Genomic DNA, 22426 nt, shown 5'->3' with positions numbered 1-22426 from the left:
GATATTTTGCTCCTATTTTGCTCCTATTTTAAGCTTATCTTTCTATTTCATTCACAACTTTTTCGCCGAAATAGCTCGTAACATATTTTTATCAACTGATTGGATAGCTTTACCTTGTGTCTTATTCTTAATTAAAATTTAATGAATCAATGTGTTTCTTAATATCAGATATTTTGCTTTCATTTTAAGTTTATTGTTCTATTTCATTCCTAACTTGTTCGTCAAAATGACTTATTTTATATTTTTACCGGCTGATTTGCTAACTTGTCCGTATTGTATTTTATCCTCAAACTTGAGGTATGACTATGAATGAATATACATATTTCTTGCAATTTTTTTGCCCGCAAGGATTGGCTCAGTTGGTTAAAGAGAGGAAAACTAACCTTTTTGTCACATGTTCGAATCCCACGGGGCCTACTGAGCCAGAGCCTGTCGCTTAAATGTGATTTATCTTGTTTCACGTGATTTGCAGGCTATTACCGAAGGATAGCGGCTTCGGGTTACCTACGATAAAAAAAAAAAAATTGTATCTGACATCTCCTGATTCGAGCTTCCTTTAGCAACCGAACTTGGATAAATAAATTGGATTTCAAGCTGCCAGAAATCGGAATCAAATTAGTGTCCTAAATTCAATTTACCGTAGGTTGCTAACGACTTACCTTATTGGATATATTACGGACTTTCAACTTTAACCGAGGCCCATTATCCACAACGCAGAGTCCAGTCCAATTACATATCCAGATGGTTGGAGTAGTTTTTAAGTTAGTAAATGACGTGTAAACCCGTGTATCTTGGTCGTTGCCTGAGTAGGTCCCACAATTTTTGCATCTCGAAAAGTAAAATCCACCCTGTCAACCTCCGTACTCGTCCTACCCGGTCACAGTAACCGGTAGCCAGTCACGTAAACGACCTGTTCTCCAAATGTATCTCCCCATCCTGTGACCCTTTCGCACGTGCCAAGCATCTAAAATTCCATAGCCTTAGCCTAATTTCATTTTCACCCCAGGCCCCGTGTATGTATTTCTTGAAGAGTGTTTGTGACTTTGTGTGGTGCAACAAATTAAAAGCAAGGGAGATATTTAGAGAGAGAGAGAGAGGAGAGAGATGGGAGAGATTTGTGCTGTTAATAAAAGCTAAAAATTCTGCACTATCTTCAACTTCTTGCACTCTCTCTAGAAAAAGACTCCTTTCTTGCAAGTCTCTCAAGTCCTTGCTCTTTCTTTCTCCATCCTCTCTATCTATTACAAAGGAGGAACACAAAGTGTTTGAAACTTACATACATACATATATATAATAATAATATCATGAGGATCAGGAAGCGGTTCCCTTTCTCATCTATGGCATCTTCCGTTTCAGATCCACAACTTAACAACTCAACCTTGGTGCAACAAACATCTTCAGTGTTGCACCCAATTCAAACCACTGATTCTCAGCCGTCCGATCCTCCCAATCACCACCCCTTGTCCGATCAGACACCGTTGATGATCAACCACTCTTTGCACCCCCACAATTTCCAGATCAACCAAAAGGTATGTTTCTGTTTTTGTTTATGTTTTGGTTTTTGTTTGGTAGGTGTCTTGTCACAACTATGTATTACATCAAACGTACAAAATATTTGTCTGTTTTTTTAGATTTAATTGGTATAATAGATATGCACTCGAAACAAATTAGCCCGTATGTAGCTCCGCCACTGCCTGTAAAGAATTGCACTAGGCATGTAGATGAAGATACATATGATCTGTAGATCTTAAGATTGGTTGTGTTGTGTATAATTTTCAGGAGGAGGCATCTAGAGTGGAACAAGAACAAAATGGAAGCAACAACAACAATACCAGGTACAAATTAAATAAAAGTAATAATAAAGTTATCAAGTGTTGTCATGCCTTCAACTTGTACATATATATATTACTGAAAAAAGTGAACTACAATAAAATTGTTTTATTTATACATATTCAATGTAAGTGGAATAATGTCTGGGTTGTTTGTATGTAAGATCAACTCCAATTCCTAATCTGAATCTACTTAAGAGTTAGAGTTTCCCTTTTTTGTTTTATTTTTACCTATTTGTATTGGGGAGAAAAAATGAAAAATTTAAGTGTCCATGTGGTGCATGTTAGCGTGGGATCAATGCTGGTCCCCAGCTTTATCTATCCAATTGCGTATATCTTCGCCCCCTCCTGTATCTGAAAATTGCACCCTCTTAAATTGAATTTGAATTAGTTTACGACGGGTGTAATTAGAATTTTTGTTTTGTTAAATTTGGATTAATAATCAGGAAAGAATACAACTTTCTAGCTTTTGAACCTGTTCGAGAAACTGGAGTTGTGCAACCATTAGGTTCTCATCAAGGTACGCATGGCTCGTATGTGCATTACGTGTAGTATAATAGTTCGTTTTTGTTAGCGTTAGCCTCTTTGTGTTACAAACACGGGATTGTGGTATGTGTAGTTGATGGAAAGTGGTTTGATGGTGATGAGAAAGCACCTTTGGAGAAGAGAAAAGGGGAAGAAACAATGTTGTTGTTGGAGGAGAAGAAGATGAAACGGAAGATGAAGTCTAAGACCAACAAGAGATGCACTAGTACTTCTGGCATGCAACAGAGTCATAGCGAGCAAGATAAACTGGGGAATGATGATAGTAGTTCTAATCCCAATAACAATAGTGTCAAGAAGATGAACAAGAGAGGTGGTGCAATTATGGAGGGATCACGTTGCAGTCGTGTGAATGGAAGAGGATGGAGGTGCTGTCAACAGACACTCGTGGGTTATTCCTTGTGCGAACATCATCTTGGTAAGGGAAGGCTTCGAAGCATTTCAAACGTCAAAGCCCGCACCAAGGTGCCTCCCCCTCCTGTTGTTGCTACTACCATTGCACCTCAAAATGATACTCCCGACAATACTACTAATGTTAGTAACGCTAATGACAATCAGTCGTCCAAGAATGTTTTGGTCTCTTCATCAGTGGTGCAACTGCCAGTTGGAGACCGTAAGGACACAAAATTGTTGGATGGTAGCGGTTATGATGATGAGGAGGATGAAGATGAAAATGAAGATGAAGACGACGACGATTATAACGGGGAAGAGATGAAGAAGCCAGTAGTTGTGAAAAAGAAGAGGATGAAGCTTGGTATGGTGAAAGCTAGATCTTTAAGCAGCTTACTGAACCAAACAAATTAACTATCAAGTTGTAGCAGCGCAGTAGAAGCCCGTACAATGATCAACAAGATTTCTAGTGTATTTTCATTTTTTTTCATTAATAGCTGCACACGTCTGTGCAGAATATGATTTCTTCTACGTATTAAAATCAAAGAGTACTGTATGAAAATAATATTTGCGTGCAAAAGTATTTTGCAATGAGCTTTAAAATCTTTAGAACGAATGCTATAATTTTAATTATATTATTTGATAATTTTACTTATTTAATTTAATATTTCAGTCTAGCTTCTTCCTGGGATTTGATCGGCTACTTTGTTAGTGAGCACTGAGCAGCATGTACAAAGAAATAAACATGTGTTCAATTTATCAGCTACTCTCTGATTATGCATGTGCCTATTTCTTTCCAAAGTACACAAATTAGAAGTAGTTTTTCGATAAATGTGATTACATGAGCAAAATGTTTTAGTGTCCGTAAATGGGTTACCAGTATCACTTAATAATATATTTTTACTTTCGAATACCTTTATTTATCGAAACTTAATTATATATTATGCTCGTATTGCCTTTAAATCTTGATACAAGTTATCACCGTGGATCAATTTAGAAAGATAAATAAATAATTAGTAATCATCGATGATTTGGTAAAATTTAGATGGTCAATGTATGGATCAATCCTAAGAATCAATAGATAATTAGTGAACAAATAATAAGAAAATTCCGATGGTCAGTAAGTTGTCCTGTACATTATTAGCTAGAAATGATTGATGAGCAAATGTGTTTCTCGATCTATCTGCACCTTAACACGATTATATCGTTTTTTATTAGCTTTGGGTTGCTTGCTATATCAAACCTGGCGAGCCATGATTTCATAATGAGATACTCCTCCTGTATATGCATTCTATTCGTGGTATTAGAAAATGTAACTAAAGCATGGGCAAATTAAAGTAATCAAAACAGATAAAAGTATGTCCAATTAATTAACTACTACTTTCACATGATTCAGATTATAGTAAAACGGTCAAATTTAGGCTATATTGAATCTGTTTAATATTCAATTCCCCCGATAAAAATTCGTTTCGCTGATTTAAGAATGGAGGACTTGTTCACCCAATAACATCCAGGCTTGCCCCGGATGAACACTCTTGACTAAGCACACGTTTACCATTAAGTAATTAGTACTAATACCTTATGTTTAACGACTGTAATTTGATCTTTTTGAATCTGTTTTTTGGAAGATAGCCGAGCTTTGCAAACTCATCTGTAATTTTCTGGGCATCTGTATTTTTCCGGGAATTCGTTTACATGAGAACAGGGCCGGCCCTGAAGCTTACGAGCCTCAAACCGAAATCAAATTTCGGGCTGTAACATTCTTATGATTCGGACCAAGAAAACACAAGGGATGAATGATGGATTTAACTTGGATGAAGTGTAGGGCTTAAGCCATGGGTAGCAGAGACATCCGAAGATTTTCAGTCTCTGATAATTTGGCTTATCTCGAAACAATAGTTCATATGGTGTATAAAAGTTCAAAATTTTGGCTGACATTCTATTAATTAGATAAACAACAGCAGAGAATGCATACGACCAGTATTTCAATGGAAGTGACGCTTGGTGTAGTAACGTGAGACCTGTCTCAACAATATGACCATGTCTGCGTTCTGCTAGACCATTGTGTTCAGGAGTATGTGGAGGTGTTGTAAAATGAGAGATGCCAAATGACAGAAACAAAGATTTTAAGGCAACATACTCACCACCATTGTCTGAGTAGATGGAAATAATTGGAAGTTAAAAGAAATTTTCTAAAATTATTTTAAACTGCCCAAAAACATGTTTTACATCAGATTTATGTTTGATTGGGTAAAATCAAATATAGCCAGTAAAGTGATCAACAAAAATGACATAATATCGAAAACCATCAACAAATTTCATTGGTGGACCCCAGACATCTGAATAAAGTAATTCCAAAGGTGTTGAACTTTTCATAGATGAAATACCAAAAGGAATTTTATGACTCTTATTACATGAACAAGAATTGCAATTAAACTGAAAATTTGGTGGAACAGTAGGAACTAATTTATTCGAACGTAAAGCAAACTGAAGAACTTTGATAGTAGGATACCCTAAACGATGATGCCACGACTCAATGTTGGAATGTTGAGTAAGATTAATTTGTGCCAATGAACTGAGATTTGGTGCGTAGTAAAGATCATTTTTGTTCTCCCCTCGAAGTAGAACCGCCCCCGTAGTGAGATCCTTGACCAAAAACTGAAAAGAAAAGAATTCCACAGAAATTCTGTTATTTTGACAAAATTTAGCAACAGAAATGAGATTTTGATTTAATGATGGAACACAAAGAACATTAGATAGTGTAAATGTTTTTCCAGTGGATTGCAATTTTGATGTGCCAGTGTGTGTGATATGCAAACCTGCACCATTTCCAATCACTATTTCCTCAGGCCCACCATAATCAGAGAATGCAGTAAAGTTGCTATGATCATTGGTGACATGATGAGAGGCTCCGGTGTCAAATAACCATTGTTGAGGCTGGGCAGTATTCACCGAGGTGACATTCGCTGTTGGTGTTGAGCCCGGAAGTGTATCAATTGTTGGTTGAGTAATCCCATTTTCTTTTAGAAATCTTGCTAATTGGCGACAAACCTTTGTTGTGTGACCAGGTCTTTGGCAGAACTGACAGTAGGTAGTTGATCGCGGTCCCTTATTCTGAGACTGATTAGACCATTGAGCACGTGGAGGGGCTGGACTATGCATCTGCGATGGATGTCGAGTGAATGTTGAGTTATTGTGAAAGGTACCACGACCTTTGTTCTGTGAGTGTCCCATGTTGCGATATGTTTGAGTTGGTTTGTGCATATAGTTGGCTGTAGCAACTACTTGCTCAGGTGTGGGTGACTTGAGTGCACGTTCATGATCTATTAATTGTTCATGCAGTTCGTCAAACGTCATGGGAGACTCTCGTACTTTGATGGCAGCCCGTATATCCTTATATTCATCTGCAAGGCCTGTGAGGGTAAGTAGAATTAAATCATCTTCACATACAGGGTGACCAACAATGGCTAAGTCATCAGCTATGCTTCGAATATCTTGAAGATATTCAGCCATTGAACGGGAATTGTAGGGATTGTTCATGAGACGGCTTTTAAGCGACATAAATCGAGAACGCGATCTATTTGCATAGAGAGTCACCAACCGATTCCACATGTCTTTCGATGTAGTGGCAGTTGAGATAAGAGGTTGTATGTTTTCATGACAACTTCCTAGTATAGCACTGAGAATGATTTTATCTTGTCTGTTCCAAATGATAAATGCTGGATTTGGAACCGAATCTTTCAATAGCTGGTTTGGAATGGTGATGTTTCCATCAATATAGTCAAGCAGTCCCAAACTTGTAAGAGTTGAATAAACTTGTGTTTTCCAGACTGGAAAGTTTGAATGTGTAAGTTTCGTAGGAAAATGCGTTGGAGCATTGACCTGAATGATTTCTGTTTCAGATGTAATAGTAACTTTGGGTTGGGACATGATTTCAGATACTTGAGGATCGGTTTGCTGTGAGGCAGAAAAAGGCTCTGATACCATAACAGAAGAAGATAATAGTTATGGTAGATAATTTCTGCTTGAGTTATATTGATTGTTTTCGAAATATATATAGTTGGTACATGATAATATTTACAAGATAAGTACTAATGAATGTAACAATATGATCTATCTTAAATAGATGTATATCAGGTTGTTTATTTATCCGAATACATATCATGGTTGACTTGGTCTTCTGCTAGATAGCCAGCGTTAGCTGCGGTCTGTTACATGCTACAATGTACAATACATATTTATATTTTTCCTTATAAAGTAATTTTGTAAATAAACTCCATCAATTATATATAGCGAATAGATATAAATTTTCTTATTCACAAGTAATTCAGTAAAAAATGATCATCAATTATGTATAGCGAATAACTTAACGAATATTAGAAATAGTTACATGCATATAGATTAGTGTGTGATTGAAACATTCTAGAGTGTCAACATGGATCAACATCGGAGAGGTCCACAAGGGGTGCTGAAGAATCAATGGCTGTGTGCGCGTTAACAACAAGGAGATGGAGTGTGCGGTGAGAGTGAGGGGCATGCACCTTCCCTAATTATACTAGCAGCCATGACAGCTCCTATATATTTGTTTCCTTGTTATTTTTTATACAATACTTCAACTTTGATTCCTCTTTTTCTTTACTTCTTGTTTGTTTCTTTGTTTTTCGTTTAACTTTGTTGTATCACCATGTTCGTTTCAACTACTGTGCTACTTTAGGCCTGCATTCAATTCATAGTACTCACCACTTTTTTTTATATATATATATAACTTCTGTTTACCGCATAGTTGTCTTGTTAGAAAATCTGAATTTTACTTATAAGTGTTGTACTTGTTTATAGTGCAGAAGAGTATAAGATAATTTTGGGTATTTCTCTTAATATTTTAGAGCGACTAGTTAACTAACATGAATCAGAGCTCGATTTAGAGTGTGATTTTCGAGTCCTCCCACCGCCTTTTTAATTTAAATATTTATATCGATATTGATCATCACATATGTTGTACTTAGTTAAGCAATTAACAGATGGGTACCTAATTAAGCAATTAAGTAGTTGATTAAAAATTAATGAACGATTTTGAAGTAGCAACGAAAAGAATGCGAATAATAAAAAATCCCTAATGTTCTTTTGTTGCGTCGATATATTCAAGGACTCTTGTACTGTAACATTTTTCAGAGTACTCACCCTTCTAATGAAAGCAACGTTGAATGACAAGATTTTGTTTCTGGTGCTTGAAAATGGCCAACAGGAAATGGGTATTATATCTTACTTTTAATTTCGGCCTGGTACATGCTGGAATCTGAATCAAACACACATATATATTATAACTCTCGATGATTGGATATATGAAGAACATTTAACATTCTATATAATGGCCGTCCGTGATAACAAAATTATGTGAGAAATTTATGTAGAGGGCTATGTTCCGACGAGAATCATTTTAAAATGAGAACCGTGACAAGTAAGATGTTACATCTTTCTAGTTCTTGGGCTTCTGCAATACAATAGGCTCATGAACCCACATCCTTTCTTCGCCTGTTTTATAGACAGATGAAATTAATATGATCAATTAGTAACTTTACCTGTCTGATGTGTACATATGCAGCATGTATGATATAGTCAAGTTACTTACTTTATTCGATGATGAATTACTCCGGTACTCTCTGGTAGACGCTGACTTGGCTAGCGTAAAGCCAAAGGCGGCGTTCTTTTCTGTCTCGGAGTCCAAGTGCATCAAAATGCGCGAACCAATACTTACTGATGATAGTCTTATTTTTGAATCATTAGATGAATTTCTGGAATGAAGATGGCTGATTTGACTTGCACTTCGCTGCTTGGTATGCTTAATCCCATGAGTTTCTGTTTCGTTTACTTGTGCTAGTCCGTGTTTGCTAAATCTCTGAGGGGTTGATCCATCTTCACCGGCTAAAAGTGATTTTGCAAAATCTATCGAGAAACAAGCATCACTAAATTGATAACTTCCACAAGATGGATCCTGTTCTGAACCCAATAGGGTTGATTGATCTTGATGAGGCATATTTGTGTCAGCTTCTTCAGTGTCTCCCTTGCCAAGTCCTCGTGCAAGTAATTCCATAAGTTCTTCCTCTTTGTTCACAATATTACGTTCCGTGGTGTTAGGAGACCGCAATTGTGCTCCTTTATTTGTGATAGCACAAGCAATATGAACATCATATTCGCATAAGCTGCAACGATACAGCCAGCCGGTGTAACTAGGTTTATGACAGGAATCACATTGAAAATCATATGGTGGTGTGTATTCTAGTTTCAGCAGGTGTTGGTGAGTAGGTGTTTTGACTGATAAAGGCACCGCAGTGCACAAGATATGATAGAAATCTCCACATTTATCACAGTTGTAGTAGAATCCGGATAAGTTTTGGCCACAAGCTTTACAATCGATGGATGATCTGCAATTCGGTGATGAACTGATCATAGATTGGAGGGTTAAAAAATGGTCTGGATCAGCAGGGTGTTGGACCGTCTTAGGCATATTGTGGCATAGTTGGTGAAGGTAAAAAGGACATGTTTTACACTTGTAGTAGTACTTGCCTGAAAATATGGTCTGATTGCAACCAAAGCAAGCAGTGTGTTTTGTTGAAATCGAGTTGGTAAGTTCAAGTGGATGTTCATGGCTGAAATGTTGTGATAGAAGAGACTCTTCTTTTGGTTTTCCCATTACCGGGTTCATCAGAAAGAAATTAAAGCACAATCATACATATATGGTGAAGTATATATAAGGGAGGGTAGAGCCTGGATGATATCACAGGAAACACGAGCCCTTTTGGCGCGAATGGCAGAAGGGAGACAAGTGTGACATTGCGAAGTCCTTTGACTTGGCTTTGTTATAACGAGACGGCGAACAAAACAAATTACTTCTTGAAATGTAAGTGATATATAGAACTAAGATCGTAGAGACAAACGGCAAGAGGATCAAACCATGTACTAAGCTTTGAGTAAAACACAAGGTTGTGAGCTCAATGGATAGTGATTGTTTTGTTGACATTCGGCAGGATTGTCCTATACAAAGCATTGTTAAAACATGTGGCCTTATGTTTTGTGTTAAGTCCGTCTTTATTTGTCTTGTTTTCATTGTCGTATTAACTGTTGTTGACGGAGGAATATGGTAACAACAAAGATTGAGGTTTCTCGCCGGAACTAAAATCTGTGACGGTGGTTCTTTGCCGAAAACTTAAGCGGTGTGTGGTTGATTGTGATTGTTTCAGGCTGAGATTGATCAGAGTAAGTGGTGACTCTCTTATCAGCTCTCAACTTCTTACCCTCTCAATGTGCCTACGTACCCTTTATATAGGGATCAAGCCTGACGTAGTTCTCGCAGAACAAGAAGTCTGATGGGTTTAGACTTCTTATTCCTAAGTCCAGTAGAAGCCCATCCAATATCCGTCTTCCGCTAGCATTAGGAATGTCCAACTATGAGGCCCAACCGCGAAGGCCCAAGTCTCGTCCGTAATCGCGGGACTTCACGGATAGTGCATCTCCCTGCGCAAGGATAACACTCCGCTACAGCTATCTCCCTTGATTTACGAACGCAGGTATAGCCACGGTTCACCCTAAGTGCCAGACGCGTCCCTGTCCCCCGAATGAGGATAACCCACCAGATAGCAGGACAGGTGATCCCAAGCTCTTGGGTGCAAAGTGCAGGATGACTCCAAAGTTTTCCAACGAGGACACCAGTTGAATACAAGAACAGAGCTCCCAAAGCACACACCAAAGTTAACCCCGCATCCTCAACGAGGACACCCGTTGAATACAGGAGGAGGCCTTCAATCATCAGGCATACCCCTGGAGGCCTTCTAGCTTTTCACGGACATCATCCTCCTTGACCGTCTCAAGGAGGAAATTCTTCAAAGAGTACCTGCAACAAATACATTAGTAAAAATAACTTCCATTGCTCCTCCCCATGCAAACTCTGTCATGAACTCAACATCAAAAGTATATAGACCAAATACAGGACGCGTCCTAACCCATTGGGCGCGTCCTCACCTTCATAAACCCAACCCTGTTTCCTCACCAATCATTCTTTATAGCGTGCCAAAGCTACATGACGCGTCCTAGTGGAGACAAGCGCGTCCTCCAACTTCCATTGCCACAAGATCACATTTACCAAATAATTTTCCCTATGTTGACGCGTCTACCACAAGTGGGCGCGTCCTGGTCCAAGCTTCGCTATCACCAGTCAATAGAGTATCAAATCAAGTATAGGTGCGTCCTACAGGCCAGGACGCGTCCTCAACTCAGTACCGGGTTTGACCGTATGTAAGCCGCATTTGACCCGAGTCAATCCAATGCCAAATTTTGGGCATAACAACTACTCCCCAAATTCCATTTGCAGTTAAAAAACAAAATTGGAATTTTTATCCATGAACCTGAGCAACAAATTTGAGCTCACAAAAATAGGGCGCGTCGTAAACGAAAGACGCGTCTTTAATTCTCCTTATGTCTGTTTTGCATACAGTTGTCATCCACGTAATCATTCTTCTATAAATAGCCTAGTCACACCATATCACCATCACCATCCTTCTTTCTCTTTCTCACAACTGCCATTGCCGCCCTTTTAAGCAGGAGTTTCAAGGTCCAAAAATCCGGCAATCTATCCAGCCATTTCCCGATTTTCTTAGCTTAATCAATCCCCCAACTTACGAGGTATGCAAATCTTCCATTATTTCTTAATTTCATTGAGCAAATCGACTAGAATGAGCAAAAAAATGTTCACATACCTCATGCTCCTATGAACTGTTCTTAGTTTTCCTTGTATGTATATATGCATATATCCGTAATTGGGTCGTATTTTGCTCTTTTGATTCCACAACTACATGTTTCTAAGTTCGTAAATAGACTTCCCCCAAATCGATTGTAATCGATTAAAATTCCATGACATTACAACCATGTTAGACGCGTCCTCCCGTCAGGGCGCGTCTTATATCCCCTTATTTAAGTCATGTTTAAGATGTTCCAAGCAAATGTAACATAGGGCCAGAGGCGTTTTAGGACGCGTCATCGTTGCACGCCCCTTACGGTAGATTTTTAGGACGCGTCCTTCCATATTTCCAGTATCCTTCCTTCTTTTTTCCTTTCTTTCTTTTTTTTTTATATGGACGCGTCCTCAAAATTTTTATTCATTCTTTTGCAGCTGGAGGACGCGTCATCTTCTTCTCCTTTCCATCCATTCAAGGTTCTCAACAAACGCATTGGAATCTATTCTCCGCACCTGATCTCTTTCAAACCCGACTTTCCCGAAATTCACAGGACGAGTTTCCTTCCTTAGAGCAGAAAGACACGTCTTCGAATCTCTCAACTCAAAGACTTCTATAATGTCTAACTCTAGCTCCGATTCCATGGACCATGCCCCCATAAGTTCTAGAATGAAAAAGAAGGGAGTTAAAAGGCAAATAACTCCAGTTCTCCATACAAGGGCCACCATCGAAGATTGGACGGACGACGAAATTATACCTACTACAAGCCAAAAACCTCAAGGAAAGGCTGTTTCTGATATGGACGCATCAAACACACATGACGCGTCAGCTTCTCAGGACGCGGCTCCTTCTGGGGACGCGTCCCCGCACAACGTAAGTGAGTTCGAAAGGAGGGTTCCTGACCCTGAGACATACCCCGTATCTCCTCAGAAGTCTGATTCTCCCCTAGAGCATTGGGAACCTTCAGATGTAGAAGTAGATTGTGACTGGGCGAGGCTCGGTACCCTTACTGAGGCAGAGAAGAATGCCAGAAGGAAAAAAGAGGGTAAATTGGCCTGCGTAGCCCTGGACTCAACCGCAACCGACTTGGAGATCCAGTGGCACATGAAATACTATGACATGGAGGGAATCTGGGCGCGCCCTCTTCGAACCATGAGGCCACATATTTTTAACATTGGGAATCAAAGGATCCCCCGAATGGTGCTTACTCCAAAGTTGATTTCTCTAGGTGTGGGTGCGCCCTTGCACCCATATATCAAAAAGATCTTGAAGTGGTATGACGTCGCCCCAATCCAACTATCTCCAAACTCATATAAACTGGCTTGGGCTTTGTTCATGATGTACCACAACCTCAGGCTGGGCGCGCCCTCCATGAAGGAATTCAGCTTTTTTTTACAGCATAAGAAAATCTATTCCCGGTTATCACTTCTTTGGTGTCAACAAATGGCTGAATAACAAGGGATTCAATGAAGGCAAGATCAGCCACGAAAGGGATTGGATAGAACCCTTCTTCTATATCTATGATGTAAAAAGATCCCGAGTTCGTTTCAACCTAGAACCAAGTAAGCGATTACCAAAGCCTATCTTCAAACACTGGACGCGTCCTCTTGATTGGGTGCGTCCTCTTTTGTTTACTTTCTTTAACAAACTCTCCGTTCCTCTTTTAACAACTTATAACTATCTTTTATCTTTAGACAAAAGAGTTCAGAAGGAATTAACAGGAAAAAGGAAAAAGAGAGCAGATAAAGTCCTTCAATACGCAGAAAAGCACTTTAACCTCAAGGACATGATTACAGAAGATAACCTTAAGCTGGTGGGCGCGTTGTCTTCCCGGATTGGCTCTATCTGCAAGTTTCGTGAATTTCACAACGGCAAACCTGTTCTCACAACCTCAGAAAAAACCAGGGGCCTTAGTGCCGCGGAGGTGATCGAAATTGACATTAGTAAGCAATTCGACTTAGAACAAGGTAAGTTTAAGTGAGGGAGAACGCGTCATAAGTTTTAGACGCGTCCACAGCTACAAAAATTAGCTCCCCATTCGAAAAATGTCAACCTTCATAAAAATCAAAAATATTTCACGCACATACATCTGCTAAGGGCGCGTCCTGCCTGTTTTATATTCCCACGGCTTATGTTTTTCCATAATCTGTCATAGCCAATATGTCCCTAGGCAGGGCACGCTATATGTGTAGGGCGCGTCATTCTTTGCATGACACACATATGCATTACTCATGTCTTTCATTTTCCTTGTTATATCTTTACACACTTACTTATTTTGATTGTCATCTTTTCATGCATGTAGCATCAAAATATGGACGCGTCTTACTTTCAGGACGCGTCCTCTTGTGCTTAACTAATACTTTTTTGTTTATATCTCAGATATGGCCTCTCTCCCCAAAGGATTCGCAATTGGGGCCTCCAAAAAGCTAAAGGCCAGGAAACAGGCCCCTACAAAGGTTGACCCGAAGACAAAAACCCCACCTCCTGTTACAACTCCTTCTCCTCCACCAAAGATAATCGACACTACCGTGTTTGATATTCCCGAGAAGGTAGAGGACGCGCCCTCAAAGCGTCAAAAAACTATTCCTGATGACCAGTCTTTTGTCCTCCGATACCTGGGCGCGTCCTCAGTTGGTGACTTTTCCGAGGACGAAGTGAGAGGTTGGACCTTCAGGACTGAGCAACAAACAAAGGAGGCTATGGTTAGGGCTGCAGCCGAGCTTCACCTGCATGCCAGGCAGAGTGCCAATATGGCTGCAAGGCTTAGGGCGCGTCTTGCTGCTACCAATACTGCAAGGAGCCAGGCCGAAGACAAGGTCAAATCCCTGGAGAGATACATTACCCTGCTTGTCCAAGAAAAAGATGCTGAGATCAAACGTCTGGAGGGGGAGAGGACGCGTCTAGAGACGGAAAAAGCTGTGTTGGAAGGCAATGTCTCCTCAATAGAGAAGCAAAGGGACAGTGTCATTGCGCTGAATTCCACTATGCAGCTGGAGCTTGACACCCTAAATGATGATAGACTGCATGGATGGATAGAGGAGAAGAAGCTAGTTTACCAACACGGCTTCTAGGCTGGGTTTGAAGAATGGTGCTCTGGGTTCATTGCCAATGACCCAGAGTATACATTTTTAAAGTTTGATGCAGATACCCAGATATGGGTAAATGATTTCAGGGTCAGGGCCGCAGACTCCATCAGGAACAAAAGGATTTTTCTGGGCTTAGAGGAAGAGGACGCGTCCCCTGATCCTGCTCCACTTCAGACTCAGCCTCCCCCTGCGGAAGACCAAGACAAGCCACATAACGTGCCTCCTGCTTAGGACGCGTCCTTTATCTTTTATGTACTTGAACTATTTTAAGGGTGCGGGCCCCTTGAAGCCTTGCAAGTTGTAGTATCTATGTTTGAACTTCATTCGCCCGCACTTTTTTATAAAAATCTCTTTGCCTTATCCATGCATATTTTTACTTAAGCATTCTATTTTTCCATTCACATGGACGCGTCTTATTTGACTATCACAAGTCAAGCAAATAACCGTCTTGGGCGCGCCCTCCTTGACTAGACGCGTCTTTTAGTTCTTTAATGAATATTTTTGTTAGCAAAAGCATATGGGCATGGCACCATGTTATACCTGCGTATTTAATCAAGGCACAAGGCACAATTGGGCGCGTCTTATGGTCTTGACGCGCCTCACCTTTGATCCAAAACTCATCCTCCTTCAGGTAGGGCGCATCCTAAACAAGGAGTCCAAAGAGCATCAACCAAGACAACTTGGGCGCGTCCTTGAAAATGGTACACTTCCTAGTTCCACTTTGACTTGAGTTTTATTGATCCTTTTGACAACCATTAATTCAGTTAGCATTCGCATAAAACCATCAATCAGGGCGCGTCCTATATTTAGGACGCGTCATACAACCAAGTAATCAAAGCAAATAACTTTTTGAAAAAATTTCAAAGATTTTATTTATAATGTGCTCTGATGTCAAAAGTGCACCAGTCCCATGACTACTATGCTCTATGGGGAGATAAATTCCAAAAAATGACCCTTCAACTAGTTTCAAGGTAAGTAGTACATGCACTACCCCCTAGGTTAGGAGGAATTTATTTAATTCTAGCCTATAATCTGGTCATAACCCAAAATAATAAAAGAGATACGTAAGGGGCCAAAACCGCGCCTTACTGGTAATACTTTCGGAGATGTTCCGCATTCCAAGCTCGCGGAACCAGCTTCCCTTCCATATCTTCAAGGTGATAAGTCCCCTTCCACAGGATGGACTTTATTCTGTACGGTCCTTCCCAATTAGCTCCAAACACTCCATGTTGAGGGTTCTTTGTATTGGGCATCACTTTCCTAAGTACCAAATCTCCCACCTTCAGCAATTGTCCTTTTACCTTCTTGTTATAATACCTTGCGGCGCGTTGCTGATACGCCGCTAGCCTTAGCTGAGAATTTTCCCTCGTCTCCTCTAAGAGATCTAAATGAAGCCTTTGATTAACCTCAGCATCTTCTTTCCTGTAACAATCTCTGCGAAGTGATCCCGATCCAACTTCCACGGGGACCATAGCTTCGTAGCCGTAAGTCAGCATAAACGGCGTTTCTCCCGTTGTAGATCGTGGCGTAGTGTTGTATGACCACATCACCTTCGGGAGTTCTTCAGGCCAATTCCCTTTGCGTTCCTCTAGTTTGGTTTTGAGGGTATGCTTTATTATTTTGTTAACAGCTTATGTCTGTCCATTGGTTTGAGGATGATAGACCACTGCAAACTCCTTCTTGATTTTTAACTCCTCACATAGTTGTCGCAACTCTTTGCTATCAAACTGCTTTCCATTGTCGGAGACAAGCTGGTAAGGGATTCCAAACCTAAATACGATGGAGTTGAAAATAAAATCTCTGATTTTCTTTGCGGTGATAGTAGCCAGTGGCATAGCTTCCGCCCATTTAGTAAAGTAATCGACCGCAACCACTGCATACTTGACGTCTCCTTTAGCTTTCGGCAATTCTCCGATAAGATCAATTCCCCACATGGTGAACGACCACGGGCTTGCCATAGGCGTCAAGAGTGTCGCCGACATAGATGAGTAGTTTGCAAAGCGCTGGCAGCGATCACATGCCTTGACAAAATTTGTAGCATCTTCTTTCATTGTGGGCCAATAATATCCTTGGCGCAAAACTTTCATTGCCAACGAGCTACCCCCCGAATGATTGCCACAGATTCCTTCATATACTTCTCTTAGGATGTAATTTCCTTCTTCTTCTTCAACACACCTAAGCAGAGGTTGGTTGAACCCTCTCTTGTATAGGACTTCGTCGTATATCACATATCTTGCAGCCTGATAGCGGAGTCGGCGAGCCTTAAACTTATCCTCAGGGAGTATTTCCTTGCGAATGTAAGCTAGAATGGGCGTCATCCATGTTTCCTTGGGAGCCTCATCCACTTGCATAGTTTCTATCTCTGGGATACTAGGAACCTCCTGGATTTCAAGGGGGATGGATCCTAACAACACAGCCTCTTGTTGCGACCCCATTTTTGCCAGAGCATCCGCATTACTGTTCTTCTCCCGCGGAACACATTCCAATCTAACTTCTTTGAACATTCCAATCAGGCGCTGTGTACATCTCAAGTATAATTCTGTTCGCGGGCCTCACGCTTGAAATCCCCCGTTCACCTGATTCACTACCAACTCTGAGTCACTTCTTGCAATTAAATTTCGCACCCCCATTTCCAAAGCGATTTTCAGGCCATTAATCAGCGCTTCATACTCCGCATCATTATTGGTTGCATAAAACCTGAAATGAATTGCGCTCATCAGATGGTGGCCTTCTGGAGACACAAGTACTATACCCGCACCTGCTCCTCCATTGTTAACCGCCCCATCCACATGCAAGATCCACCAAGGATGTGGAAGCTCCTCCAAAGACTCCTCGGCATGAGGTGGATGTAACATTACCAAAGCTTTATCATCAATTTCAGAATCAAATTCCAACAAGAAATCGGCTAAGGCTTGCCCTATTATCGTTGTTCGGGGCGCATATTCCAAATCAAAGTGTCCCAACTCCACAGCCCATTTCAGCATTCTGCCTGATGACTCTGGTTTATGCAAGACCTGTCGCAGCGGGTACGCTGTACGAACTTCGATTCTATAGGCCTGAAAATACGGCCGCAATTTTCTTGATGCAAGAATCAGGGCGTAGACCAGTTTCTCCATGCTTGTGTAGCGAGTTTCAGCGTCGTGTAACCGCTTGCTCACGTAGTACACTGGTGATTGCTGCCCATCTTCCTCTCTTACCAGAACTGCACTGATCGAATATTCAGACACTGCGAGGTACAGTATTAGAGTTTCCCCTTCCAACGGCTTTGACAACATGGGAGGGTTTCCCAGTTGCTCCTTGATTCTTTTGAAAGCATCTTCGCATTCTGACGTCCAAACAAAGTCTTTTTCTGCTAATTTAATTGTCTTGAAAAATTCTTTGCATCTATCAGACGACTTGGAAACAAATCGATTTAACGCGGTGATTCTCCCTGTCAAACTCTGCACCTGTTTCACATTGGTGGGTGACTTCATATCCATTAATGCCTTGATCTTTGCGGGGTTGGCCTCAATTCCCCTGTGGTTGATAATGAACCCGAGAAACTTGCCCGACTCCACGCCGAACACACACTTTTGCGGATTTAATTTCATACGAAACCTCCTTAGAATGTTAAACATCTCCACCAGGTGCTTGATGTGGTCACTCTCCACCTCAGACTTTACCAGCATATCATCCACATATACTTCCATAGTTCTCCCGATTTGATCCTTGAACATCATGTTTACCAACCGCTGGTAGGTTGCGCCAGCATTAATCAAACTAAACGGTATTCCTATGTAACAGTATAACCCCCTGTCCGTAATAAAGGATGTATGTTCTTGATCGGGGCTATACATTGGAATTTGATTGTAACCAGAGTATGCATCCATAAAACTCAACAACGCATGCCCCGCCGTCGCGTCAACCAACTGATCGATTCTTGGCAGCGGGAAACTGTCCTTTGGACATGCCTTATTGAGATCTGTGAAATCCACACATATCCTCCACTTCCCATTCAGTTTCTTCACCAGTACTGGATTTGCAAGCCATTCAGGGTAGAATGATTCTTTGATCAACCCCACCTCCAACAACCGGTCTACTTCTTCTTTTAATGTTATCGCCCTTTCTCTACTTACTGGCGGCGTTTCTGACGTATGCCCTTGCAATTCGGGAGGATATTCAAACGGTGACACATTACTTCTGGGTCGATTCCTATCATATCTGAATGACTCCATGCGAAGACATCAAGATTTGCAATTAGAAAGCGGGTAAGACTTCCTCTCATCTCATCATCCAACTGGGATCCCACTTTCAAAACCTTGCTCGGGTCATTTTTATCAACTGGAATAGATATTGTGTCTTCGGCCGGTCCCGTCTTTTCGGTGGGCATAGGGATCCTGGGATCCAAATCGAAATCAAAGTCTCGGGGGTCTTCGACTTCCACTTTTGCATCTGAGGGCGCGTCCTCATTTGGAGGAGCATCAACCTCAATTTCATTCAAGGGCGCGTCCTTCTTTCGAGGAGCATCCACCTTGAAGTTAGTCCCGAGACCTTGCAAAATCTCACTTCTTCCTTCCAACTTTTCCCCGTTAACCTCTTTCTGTATGATCGCCTCTGGATGGTTCACCACCACTTCTTCCACGTTACGGATCTTCGAAACACGTCCCCGCGTCAAAAAAGAGTTCCCAGAGACGTAGGTTTCTTCCTTTTCGGGGCCTTCAACGAAATAGTGGGCATGGACCTCTCCACTTGGTTTCGTATGAATATCTTCTACATCCTCAAATGGGAGACCTTTCCCTTCATACCTTCTTCCACGAAATTCCTTGACAGCCTTGTGATAGCAGTCGCGTGACTCATACTGTGACCCTCTCAGACTGCCAACTCCGTTTGGCATTGGGAACTTTATCAATCACCCTGAACGCTCGCAACCAAGGTCTGCCGACCAGCACATTGTGCGCGGAATCCTGATCTAGCACCTTGAAATCTATCATTTGAGTAACCGACAAAGCTCCTTCCCCGAGCGTGACGGGAAGCCTGACCAAACCCATAACTCTCACTGATTCCCCAGTAAAGCCATAGACGTGCGCATCTTCGAAATACATGTCACTATCTGGGAAACCCAGCTTTTTGTAGGTGATGTAGTACAAGATGTTTGTAGAACTCCCATTATCCAAGAAGACTCGATGTACGTTCATTGCCCCAATAAGCATGGTAATCACCAGCACATCGTTGTGAGGATGATGCACCCACCTAGATTCTTTTTCCTTGAACGTAATATCAGTGGACTCTCCCTTAAAGACCTTCGGGGGTCTATCTTCCAAGCTGTGGATGTTGGTGAGCGGTGGATGTTGCGCTTCTCTCACGTTTTTCTCTAGTGCTCGATTACTATCACCAACAAAAGGTTGTCCTCCAAAAATTGCCCTGATACTGCCAGCCCTCTAAAACTTGACCTCTGCTATTTTTTCAACATCCTCCGCCCGCGGGGGCTGTCTTTCATCCTTACCCTTGTCATCAAGTCCCCTGCGTCGCTTCACCTTGTCAATCCATTCTCCTAGGTATCCGGCCTTGATCAATTCCTCAATCTCATCCCGCAGGTGACGACACTCATGGGTGTCATGGCCAGTAGACTCATGGTAGTCACAATACTTCTTTTTGTCTCTGCTCTGCCATGAAGTTAGACGATCGGGCTTCTTGAAGATCCCTCTATCCTTATTTACCTCGAAGATATGATCAATGGACGCCGCCAGTGGTGTATAATTGCTTACCCTTCTCTCGTAGTTCGACGGTGGGCTCCATTCTCTCCGCGAGCTCACAGTGTTCACCCTGTTAGGGCTTCTGGCATTTCGCCGATAATCTGGGCTCAATGATCTGTCCCTTCTCTTGGATCGCCCCTTGGAGTTATGGGTATTGTCATTCTTTTTTGTTTCTGCAAGCGACTGCTCGATTGCTTTGAACGACTCCGCCTGCGCAAGTACATCAGCTAGTGACACTGGGTCCTTCCCTTGCAAGTGCTTCCAAAAATCCGTCCCCACACGCAACCTAGCTATAAGCAGTATTTTCAGTGTTTCATCAGTTGTACCCCTCACCAAAGTGGATTCTGCATTAAACCTCTTGAAATACGAAGTTAAACTTTCCCCTTCTTTTTGTTTCACATTAGACAGCGTGGTAACAGGTGGTGTGTACTTCACCGCGGCTTGGAATTGTGTCAAAAACAAAGTTTTCATCTGTTCCCAGGATGTAATCACACCTGGACCAAGTTTTTGGAACCACTGCTGAGCGCCTTCTCTGAAAGTGGCTGCCAGGATACGACATCGAGCCAAATCAGGTACTTGATATACGTCCATTTCAATGTTAAAACGCCCCAGGAATTCCACAAAATCAGAGTTCCCGTGGAAACACAAGTCATTGGTTGTGTTCCTGTATCCTGCGGGCAATTGCGCCTCCCTCACGACAGCAGCAAAAGGAGAAGGAGCTTGCGCAGTCGCCTTTACTCTTCCTCCCTCAAGATGGTTGAGCAACCTCTTGAGGTCGTTCACATTAAACGTCCCTACCCCAGGAATGGTTTGAACATTAGGCTGTTGGGGTTGCTCTGCGACTTGCTGAAATTCCCCTTGATTACCCCCCGGGTGTGGCGGAGGATCTCACCGCCCCTCGCCCTGAGGCTGCGGCGGTGGCATGTTACCATTTTGGTTCTGAATATTTTCCCGTACGCGAGGTTCATCTTGACCGCGTCGCGGAATTTCATCATTGTTCTGCATTCTTACTTGAATTCGCCCGCCGTCCTGGTCATGGGGACGCGCCCTAGACCCATTATAAGTAGCACTGTGGGAAGCTACGGGAACAACGGCGGGGGCTTCTCCAGCGGAGTGTGCTCCACCTCTCCTACCATCGCAGGGTGCTCTTCCATATTGATACCCCATTCTTCCTTGTCCATTCCTCTGATATCCCTGGTAGTAATTCCCGGGCCTTCCTCGCGGAGGGGCACGCTCGTGATCGCGGTGCCGTGCCCCGTCATCCCTTTGGAATGCGGGGGGCACACACGTCGTGTCACGGGGCCTCGCTTCTCCGGCGTTTCCTTCTTTTTGCCATTTTACCAGTAACATCCTCAAATCGTCGTCTTCCAATATTATGCCAAGCCTCATTTTCAAGGCTGAAAGATCCCTTCCTTCCTTGTCTTGATTTTGAGTGTTCTCCGCACGACGACGCTCGTCCATCGTACGCCCAGACCTATGTGGGTGTAGCACTACCTGGTTACCCAGGCGAGGCCTTTCTCTGCCATCAGTGTCCTCATCCGCAAGCTCCACAATAGGCTCTACATCATCAGAGTACTCCAAGCGTCGTGGAGTGATTCGCGGGTTCTCCCCGCTCCCCTGGGTATCTCCTTCAACTACAGGGGCTTTTCCCAAGGCATGACCGTGACGGGGGAAACGCCGACCTCTCCTCGTCCTTCGACGCTCCACCGTGTTCAGTCTTGAGTTAAAACTGTTAAGAGTATCCCCCATGCGATATAATTGCTCCAATATATCAGCGTTGCTGATGAGAACTGGAGGTGTCCCCCTACATCCGGAGCCCTTGGTGGATCCGCCATGTTTCTGGGAATGTAAGGTTCATGGCAAGTATAGCGCCCCCGCCTTCTCCTTCAGACCTGCTGGCACTTCCATCATTAGAACTTCCATCACGATTGTAAGACATCTTTTCCTCCTAAGATTGCGACCTTAATTAGCACCCCTCCTTCTAGCGCCAATTTGTTGACGGAGGAATCTGGTAACAACAAAGATTGAGGTTTCTCACCGGAACTAAGATCTGTGACGGTGGTTCTTCGCCGGAAACTTAAGCGGTGTGTGGTTGATTGTGGTTGTTTCAGGCTGAGATTGAT

At 42.2% G+C, this 22426-nt stretch overlaps 3 protein-coding genes across 3 annotated transcripts; 1 reads left to right on the top strand and 2 right to left on the bottom strand.

Annotated features, from left to right (window-relative positions):
* Positions 1–993: 993 nt before the first annotated feature.
* On the top strand, positions 994–3434 carry LOC141707753 (uncharacterized). Its single transcript, XM_074511096.1, has 4 exons — positions 994–1529; positions 1780–1835; positions 2276–2349; positions 2449–3434. Exons 1-4 carry the CDS (start codon positions 1305–1307, stop codon positions 3174–3176), a joined length of 1083 nt encoding a protein of 360 aa, XP_074367197.1. The 5' UTR covers positions 994–1304; the 3' UTR covers positions 3177–3434.
* A 4366-nt stretch (positions 3435–7800) lies between these two features.
* Positions 7801–9624, bottom strand: LOC141707752 (uncharacterized). The gene is made up of 2 exons (XM_074511095.1): positions 8389–9624; positions 7801–8291 (listed from the first exon to the last, which is right to left on the bottom strand). The coding sequence occupies exons 1-2, from the start codon at positions 9460–9462 to the stop codon at positions 8226–8228; spliced, it is 1140 nt and encodes a 379-aa protein (XP_074367196.1). The 5' UTR covers positions 9463–9624; the 3' UTR covers positions 7801–8225.
* Positions 9625–19403: 9779 nt separating this feature from the next.
* On the bottom strand, positions 19404–20774 carry LOC141692233 (uncharacterized). The gene is made up of 2 exons (XM_074496964.1): positions 20268–20774; positions 19404–19988 (listed from the first exon to the last, which is right to left on the bottom strand). The coding sequence occupies exons 1-2, from the start codon at positions 20772–20774 to the stop codon at positions 19404–19406; spliced, it is 1092 nt and encodes a 363-aa protein (XP_074353065.1).
* Between the last annotated feature and the right edge of the window lie 1652 nt (positions 20775–22426).

The sequence above is a fragment of the Apium graveolens genome, chromosome 2 (genome assembly GCF_009905375.1).
Source record: "Apium graveolens cultivar Ventura chromosome 2, ASM990537v1, whole genome shotgun sequence".
Lineage (NCBI taxonomy): Eukaryota > Viridiplantae > Streptophyta > Magnoliopsida > Apiales > Apiaceae > Apium > Apium graveolens.
The sequence above is the reverse complement of the archived record's forward strand: the minus strand, read 5'-3'. Positions and strand labels throughout refer to the sequence as shown.

Excerpts from the sequence above, each read along its gene's own strand:
- LOC141707752 (XM_074511095.1), bottom strand. The coding sequence starts at position 9,462 with ATGAACCCGGTAATGGGAAAACCAAAAGAAGAGTCTCTTCTATCACAA. Across the intron at positions 8,292-8,388 it reads GTAATTCATCATCGAATAAA|GCGAAGAAAGGATGTGGGTT; the intron begins GTAAGTAACTTG and ends TCTATAAAACAG.
- LOC141707753 (XM_074511096.1), top strand. The coding sequence starts at position 1,305 with ATGAGGATCAGGAAGCGGTTCCCTTTCTCATCTATGGCATCTTCCGTT. Across the intron at positions 1,530-1,779 it reads ATTTCCAGATCAACCAAAAG|GAGGAGGCATCTAGAGTGGA; the intron begins GTATGTTTCTGT and ends TATAATTTTCAG. Across the intron at positions 2,350-2,448 it reads ACCATTAGGTTCTCATCAAG|TTGATGGAAAGTGGTTTGAT; the intron begins GTACGCATGGCT and ends TGGTATGTGTAG.
- LOC141692233 (XM_074496964.1), bottom strand. The coding sequence starts at position 20,774 with ATGAAAACTTTGTTTTTGACACAATTCCAAGCCGCGGTGAAGTACACA. Across the intron at positions 19,989-20,267 it reads CCATTGATCATATCTTCGAG|AGGGCTGGCAGTATCAGGGC; the intron begins GTAAATAAGGAT and ends GTCAAGTTTTAG.